Below are 8872 nucleotides of genomic sequence, written 5' to 3' on the forward strand. Positions count from 1 at the left end.
CTCCTAAGAACTCTGGAATATAATAGTGGTTTTCCTTTGGGGATCTCTTTCAGGAGGTGATTGGTGAATTCTTTCCATTTCTATTGTACCCTCTGGTTCTAGAATATCAGGGCAGTTTTCCTTGAAAATTTCTTAGAAGATGATGGCTAGGATCTTTTTTTGATCATAGCTTTTAGGTAGTACAATAATTTTTAACTTATCTCTCCTGGATCTATTTTCCAAGTCAGTTTTTTTTTGTTTTTTGTTTTAATTAATTTATTTTGATTTATCAATAATCACTTCCATATGCTTTTGAGTTTAAAATTTTTCTCCCCCTTCCTCCCCACCACCCTCCCCAAGACGGCACACAATCTGATATAGGCTATATATTTACATTCATATTAAACATATTTTCACATTAGTGATGTTGTAAGTAAAAATTAAAACCAATAGAAGGAAATATCAGAAAGAGAAAACAAAACTCAACAGAAGAGAAAAAAAATAGCAATTCGACTTCCATAGTTCTTTCTTTGGATGCGGATAGCATTTTCCATCACAAGGCCTCTGGAGATGTCTTAGATCCTTGTATTGCCAGGAAGGGTTAAGTTTATCAATATTAGTCATCACACAACATGGCTGTTATTGTGTACAACGTTCTCTTGGTTCTGCTCACTTCACTCACCATCAGAACATACAAGTCTTTCCAGGTTTTTCTGAAGTCAGCCTGTTCATCATTTCTTATAGCACAATAGTATTCCATCACATTCATATACCACAACTTGCTCAGCCATTCCCCAATTGAAGGGCATCCTCTCAATTTCCAATTCTTTGCTACCACAAAAAGAGCTGCTATGAATATTTTTGTACATGAAGGTCCTTTTCCCATTTGTGTGATCTCTTTGGGATATAGCCCTAGAAATGCTATTACTGGGTCAAAGGGTATGTACATTTTTATAGCCCTTTGGGCATAGTTCCAAATTACTCTCCAAAATGGTTGGATCATTTCACAACTCCATCAACAATGCAATAGTGTTCCAATTTTCTCACATCTTCTCCAACATTTATCATTTTCCTGTTTTGTCATGTTGGCCATTCTGATAGGTGTGATGTGCTACCTCAGATTTGTTTTGATTTGCATTTCTCTAATCAATAGTGATTTAGAGCATTTCTTCATATGACTATAGATGGCTTTAATTTCTTCATCTGAGAACTGTCTGTTCATATCGTTTGGCCATTTATCAATTGGGGAATGGCTTGTATTCTTATAAATTTGACTTAATTCTCTATATATTTTAGAAATGAAGCCCTTATCAGAGAGACTGGTTGTAAAAATTTTTTCCCAATTTTCTACCTTCCTTCTAATCTTAGTTGCATTGGCTTTGTTTGTGCAAAATCAGTTGTTTTTTCAATGAGATATTTCACATTCTCTTCTATTTTTTCATTCTTTTGGATCTGTTTTACAGTTTCTTGATTTCTCATAAAGTCAGTAGCTTCCCTTTGCTTCATTCTAATTTTTAAGGAAGTATTTTCTTCAGTGAGCTTTTGAACTTCCTTTTCCATTTGGCCAATTCTGCTTTTTAGGCATTCTTCTCCTCATTGGCTTTTTGGACCTCTTTTGCCATTTGGGTTAGTCTACTTTTTAAAGTGTTATTTTCTTCAGTATTTTTTGGGTCTCCTTTAGCAAGCTGTTGACTTGTTTTTCATGATTTTTTTTGCATCATTCTCATTTCTCTTCCTAGTTTTTCCTCTACTTCTCTTATCTGCTTCTCAAAATTCTTTTTGAGCTCTTCCATGGCCTGGGACTGATTCATATTTTTCTTTGAGGCTTTGGATGTAGGAGCTTTGACTTTGTTGTCTTCATCTGGTTGTATGTTTTGATCTTATTTGTCACCAAGGTAAGATTCTATGGTCTGACTTTTTTTGCACTGTTTGCTCATGATCCCAGCCAATTATTTGACTTTTAAACTCTTTGTTACTTTTTGGGCCTGAGACCAATTCATATTTCTCTTTGAGACATCTCATGGTGACACTGTTGTCCTCTTCTGAGTTTATTTTTTGATCTTCTCTGTCCCCATAGTAACTTTCTATGGTGACAACTTTTTGGTTGTTGTTGGGTTTTTTTTGCTCATTTTCCACTCTATTTCATGACTTTTAAAGTGGGGCTCTGCTCCTTGGGTATAGAAGGGACAATATCAAGCTTCTTCAGGGCAGAGTAAAGGAATAGCAACGATAGTCATTAAAAAGAGTCATATTGTGGTAATTGGGGAAAGAGTAGAAACTACTAGAAAAAATGAGTTTTGTTTGTCTTGAGTAGTAACATGTTTTAGTAAAAACAGTAAAAGAGAAGGGGCGGAGCCAAGATGGTGGAGAAAAGGCATGAAGTTGCCTCAGCTCTCCCCAGTTTACCTCAAAACAACTTAAGTCAAGCCTCAAACAAATTCTAGAGTGACAGAATCCACAAAAGGATGGGATGAAACAGTTTTCCAGAGCAAAATAACTTAGAAGGACTGCAGGAAAAGTTTGTCTCACTTGGGCAAAAGGGGAGCACAGCCCAGTACAGGTGGTGTCTGGGCAAGTCAGTGGGAGGTCCCTAGCCCCAGCATAGATCAGTAACCGAGGCCCCACAGTCCTGGCTGAGTAAGCCAGTTGCACAAGGGGCCAGCTGTGAAGCCTCTAGCCCCAGCACAGCAGGTCACCTGCCAAGCCTGGATCCCTTGGTGCAGCAAGTGAGTAACTAGCTCTGGAGGCCTTGACATAGCAAGCTAGTGGCTGGATCGCTATCTCCCCTCTCCCCTCCATTTTTTCTAGTAGTTTCTACTCTTACCCCAATTACCACAATATGACTCTTTTTAATGACTATCATTGCTATTCCTTTACTCTGCCCTATTTCCCCATTTCTGTTGACACATTTCTGTATGGTGGTAGATAGCCCTTCTCTGTCTTTGAGTCTGTAATTTTCATCTTTCATCCTTTCTTTTCAGAGTTGTTGCCTTGTTCTTTTAATTATCAAAGAGACCATGGGATGATAGGATGGGATTGATTAAGACTGTCATACCAATTTTCCTTATAGCAGGACCCCTCTCTGGCTAGTCTGGTAACCTGTGTAGGAAGGAGTTATTCTGCTGTAGTCACAGCATATTTTTAAATTATTAAGTGTATTCCACAAATTTCAACACAGTTATGGTTCCACCTGAGTAAAAACAAAGCCCAATTAGCCAACCACACACACAAAAAGGTCTGCAATTCCACAGCTATCAGATATATTCCTGACTCAAATTAGTAATCACCTATCCTATAGCCTCTATTTCCCACATCTGCTTCCCACATCAGGGACATGGAGAGTATTTTCAGTTCCATGAGTAATACCTTAGACTGTTAATTCAGTTCAACAAGCATTTATTGATAGCTTACAATGTGCCAGGATATGGAGATAAAAAATATATAGTCCCTGGCCTTAAGGAGCTTACATTCTACTGGACTGAAGAAAAGGAGACATGTGCACAAATATGTAAATAGAAATTATATACAAAAAAAATTGTTGTTAAGTCGTTTCTGACACTTAGTGGCTCCATTTGGGGTTTTCTTGGCAAAGATACTGGAGTTTGCCATCTCCTCTAGCTCATTTTTACAGATAAGGAAACTGAGGCAAACTGAGGGTTAAGTGACTTGTTCAGGGTCACACAGCTAGTGTCTGAAGTCAAATTTGAACTCAGGAAGATGAGTCTTCCTGACACCAGGCCAGACACTCTATGCATTATGGTGCCACCTAGCGGCCCTAAAATAATAAGAGCTAACATTTATATGGTGTTTACTATGTCCAAGGAATTGTGCTAAGGCTTTACAATTATTATCTCATTTGATCCTCACAATAACTTTGAGAGTTAGGTACTATCAGTATCCCCATTTTACAGATGAGGAACTAGAGACAGATGGAAGTTAAGTGACTTGCCTAGGTTTACATAGCTATTGTCTAAATCTGGATTTGAACTCAGATCTTCCTAACTCCAGCCCAATCACTCTATCCACTACGCCACTCAGCGGTCCAAAATGATTACGAAGTGGGTAGAGAAAGGATCACTGACAACTGGAGTTGTCTTCTTGTAGAAGTAGCATGTGAGCTGAATCATGAATGAAGCTGGGCATTCCAAGAGACAGAGGAGAAGAGAGACAGTATTCTAGGCATGGGTGACCTCCTGCACAAAGGTGGGAAATAAATATGTCATTTATGGGGACCACTAAGGTTGACAGTGAGAGGGAGTAATATTTTCTCATCACCTATTAATGCAATTGAACTTGTTTAAGGAAAATAAGTATGACACCTTGACTATTTCTGGGCCTGAATTCTTATGAGTTATACAGACACCTGGGATAGTGTGAATTTCAGAATGGCATCAATTACATAATACCAGCTTTCATTATGTACTATTAGCAATAATACCAGGTATCTTGGGGACACATTCTCTGATGAACCTGATAGAAAAAACAATCTGTTGTGTTTATTTTTTTAGATTCTCTCTAGCACAATAAATCACTGAGCAGTTATCCAGAAGTTGTGATCTTGTATTTTGCTCTTTTCCTTCTCATTTTCCAGAATAAGGGAAACAATTGACTAAAGGAGTCCAACCTATTTTATTAGAATTATAATTTACAGGGAAAATTTATATCTGCCAGTGTGATTTGGAGTAAGCCTTCCTGAAGGTGGAGAAATACACTGCAGGTGTTCTTAATCTGTTTTGTGTGACAGACCCCTTTGGTAGTCTAGTGAAGCCAATAGATCCTTCCTCAGAAGGAAGTTATTAAATACATGAAATAAAATAAAATACATAAAATTACAAAGGAATCAATCAATAAACACTTATTAAGCTCCTAGTTATGTGCTAGGCACTGTGCTAAGCTCTTGGGATACAAAAAGAGGCAAAAGACAGTCCCTGCCCTCAAGAAGCTTACAATCTAATTGGGGAGAGAATTTGCAAACAAATATATATATATACATACATATAATATTTATATACATACATATATATAAAGCAAGCTATAGACAGAATAAATATTGGTACTATTCAGTTGTTTCAGTCATGTCTGACTCTTCATGATCCCATTTAGGGTTTTCTTGGCAAAGATACTGGGGTGGTTTGCCATTTCCTTCTCTAAGATCATTTTACAGATGAGAAAACTGAGACAAACTATTAACTGACTTGCCCAGGATCACATAGCTAGTAAATGTGTGAGGCCAAATTTGAACTCAGGAAGATGAGGCTTCTAACTCCAGGCCTGGCACTCTATCCACTGTACCATCTAACTGTCCATACAGGACAAATAGGATAAACAGGAAATAATTAACAGAGTGAAGGCACTAGAATTAAGAAAGATACATCTGTCTAGACAAATAGATAACATTTCATGTTAATAAAACACCTTACAAATATTGTCATTTGATCCTCACAACAACCATAGGAGACAGGTATTATTATAATCATTCTCATCTTATAGATGGGGAAACTGAGATATAAAGAAGTTAAATGACTTTTCTGAGTATCTGAGGTCATATCTGAACTCAGGTCTTCCTGACTCCAGGTCCAGTACCCTCTCCCCTTCACCACAGTAATTAATGGCGCATTTACCAATCTTCACCCAAATCACCTTTTTTATTTCCTGCTATCCTCTTTTGTGCCATTTATTTCTCCCACTTTTCTTTCATCCATGCTTGTATCTTAAACCCAGCATAAGGCACTCCCTGGCACTGTTTAGCTTTCTTGGCGACATTGAGGGTTAAAGGGTTTGCTGGCCCCTGCCTTAGTCTATAATTCTTCGATGCCCTAAATTCCTTCCTTTGTGATTCATAACAGGGATTGATTTTTTTTTTTTTACTCTCTGGACACTGTAATTCTAATTTAGTTTATTGTTATAGCTTGTTCTAAGCCTGGACTCAAAAATAGTTGATTGTCACTTAACCTCCCCGGGTCTCACTTTTCTCATCTGTGCAAGAAGGGGGTTGGATTAGATGTCCTCCCAGATTCCTTCAAGTTCTAAACCTACAATTCAAAGGCAATTACATGGCACAGTGGAGACAGTACTGGACTTGGAGTTAGGAAGACATGAGTTCAAAAGCAGTCTCAGTGCCTAGTAAGTCACAGACACTTACTAACTCAGTAACCTTGGGCAAGTCACTTAACTTATCTCTGCCTGTTTCTTCATCTGTAAAATGGGAATAATAATAGCACTTACTTCCTACGGTTGTGTTGACGATCAAATGGAATAATATTTGTAAAGTGATTTGCAAACCTTAAAGCACTATATAAATGCTAGACATCATTATTATAATACTAATAACCCTATGACATTTTTAAAAGACTTGCTTTTCTACTGGATCTGCAAAGATTTAGACCAGAATGATCCCATAATCAATTTCTTCCAAGTCACAAGGTTAGTGGTAGAAAAATGGAGTGGGATATATGTTTCCTCGTCCTCTATCTATTAGACACCAATTTGAAAGGGAAAAAAATAGACTATATAACAAAATATCCGTATTAGTTGCTCAAGCAAGACTTGCTTATTATTTTCTTCAAAATATAAACTGCTTTATTCTTTCCTTGTAAAAGTTCTCCTAAGCTGCCATTACTCAATAGAGCTAGCAAGTCAATTTCTTACCAAATTGACCTATCTATAACTTCCAAATGTGCAGACCTATAGTAAAATGAAGAGATGAGAATAGAGTTTGAGTATCCCACAGTGTCCGAGATGGGATTTTTGAAAGAAGCGTGATAACTTCCTGTTTTAATAAAACCACTGGCTTTTGAGTTGCTCAATTCAGTTAAACAAATATTTATTAAGCAATTACTCAGTGCCTGGCAATGTGCTAGGGACAGGAAGATTAAAAAAAAAAGTACTCTTTGCTTTCAATGAGATAAACACGAACACAAGTTTAACCACTAGGGGGAAAAGTATATACTAAATTCCTTATCTGTAAAACCAGAGATTTGTATAGATGGGCTCCAATGTACCCTCCCAATGGCCTTCTATATTACAAAGAATAAAAAAAAAAGTATATTTAAATAGAGACAGCTGTGGCATAAGGAATAACTTCCTGGTTGTGGAGTAAGGAAGACCTGACTTCAAGTTCTTCTTACATATATTGGCCAAATCACTTGATCCAGGAAAAGCTCTTAAGGATTAATTACATTCCTGGAACAAAAATCCCCAAATCACCACCATTAACAACCCCCCCCCCCCAAAAAATGAATACCAAGTAATTTCAAGAGGTAGAGAGTGCTAATTACTGGAGTGATCAGTTAAAAGGTGGCACTTGACCTATGCTTTGAAGGAATTCAGGGTTTCTAATAGCAGGGTGTTGCATTTTGGGATCATGGACTTTCCTTCCCATTTCATTTAAAAAGACAGTTTTCATAAATTTCAAACAATAATCCCACGAGCTATTAAAAAAAAAAAGACTGACCACTGCTATTAAATGATGATGACTAAGCTTGGCCCCAAAGAAGATATATTAGAAGGCACCTTCCTTATAGAAGGGGTGGTCTATGGGCATTGAATACCACAGATAAAGTTAGACTTTTTTGATGCCTTAGTGATGTTGAAGTGTTTTTTTTTTCATTCTTGTTCAAGATAGCTGGAATGGGGGGGAGGGGTAACTACATTGGAAAATGTAGGTGAAGAAAAAGCAAAAATTACCAATAAAAATGTATTTTTAAAATGATCCGAAGGGATTATCATCTTATTAAAAAATTAAAGTTCATTCTTTGATATTAGTCAAAGTCTCACAAATTCAAAGCAAAATATGCTTAACACTTTTCCTCATCACCTTGCTGGGTGGCAGATGTTTTTTTTCTTTTCTTCCCATTTTTTAGGAGTGAAGTTGGAGAAGAAAGACAAGAGAAGAGGGAGAGAAATGAAGTGGCTTTGGTTTGTGGAAGGGAAGACCAGAGGGCTGCAACCTGGCACTCCGCTGCTTCCACTGGTGGGATAAGCTGCCAATCTGCGTTGTAACCAACCCTGCAGGAATTTCTCCTCGGTTTTAACTAGGAGTCGCACTGCTGACTTCTCTCACACAGACACACGGAGAAGCCAGGAGAGACTGACTCCGGGAGGGAGGGAGGGAGGGAGGTGGGTAAAAGAGGAGGAGGAGAAGGAGGGGGTGGAGGAGGAGGAGCACAGCTGTACCAGCAACAAGCAGGGACCAGGACGCACTTCTCTCCAGATATTCCGGGAGCTTCAGCTCAATAGGCTCCTCGCCTACTTAACTACCACCCCCCGAAACTCTGGCTCTAACGTTATTATTATTATTATAACTATTAATTTATTGATTAAAAAAAGCTAAACCAAAGGGGGGGGGTACTTGGAGAAACTGAAAACAACCACCACAGAAAAAGAAAAAATAAAAAGCCCCAGAACGACTCAGGATCTGTTCTGGGAGTCCTGAAACCAACAAGTGAGAAGCAGCAGTAGCCAAGGCAGCGGCGGCAGCAGCTAACAGCGACAGTAGCAGCTGGAGAAGAAGGAGAGAGAGCAGAAAAAGGAGGAAGCTGAACCCTCAGGAGCCCCCGCTGCCACCGCTGCTGCTGCCGCTGCTACCCCGGCACTCTTCGGCTTTGGGACAGGCAGGAGTCGGGAACCGGGGAAGAAGGGGGGCTGGTGGTTGTCATTTCTTCCCTACCGGGTTGAGAGCGGCGGAGGCGCCCCGGGTTGTTCGCGCTTGACTGGGAGCAGCTGGTCCCCTGGGAATTATGCGGCGCGTGTGGATACTGCTCACCTTTGGCTTGGTGGCCTGCGTGTCCGGGGAGTCGGTGAGTTTGCAGAGATGGGAGAGGTTGGGATTGATGGTGGTGGAGGGATGTGTGTGTGTGTGTGTGTGTGTGTGTGTGTGTGTGTGTGTGTGTGT

At 39.1% G+C, this 8872-nt stretch overlaps 1 protein-coding gene across 1 annotated transcript in view; it reads left to right on the forward strand.

The window, feature by feature from the left end:
• Positions 1-8118: 8118 nt before the first annotated feature.
• The window catches only part of SDC2 (syndecan 2), a 134594-nt gene continuing 133840 nt past the window's right edge, over positions 8119-8872 (forward strand). Inside the window, exon 1 of the mRNA XM_027849934.1 lies at positions 8119-8777. Coding sequence (XP_027705735.1) covers positions 8718-8777 — 60 coding nt within the window. The 5' untranslated portion in view covers positions 8119-8717. The remainder of the gene's footprint in view (positions 8778-8872) is intronic.

Source organism: Vombatus ursinus, unplaced genomic scaffold (genome assembly GCF_900497805.2).
Source record: "Vombatus ursinus unplaced genomic scaffold, bare-nosed wombat genome assembly UNPS02008961.1, whole genome shotgun sequence".
In the NCBI taxonomy this organism is placed as follows: domain Eukaryota; kingdom Metazoa; phylum Chordata; class Mammalia; order Diprotodontia; family Vombatidae; genus Vombatus; species Vombatus ursinus.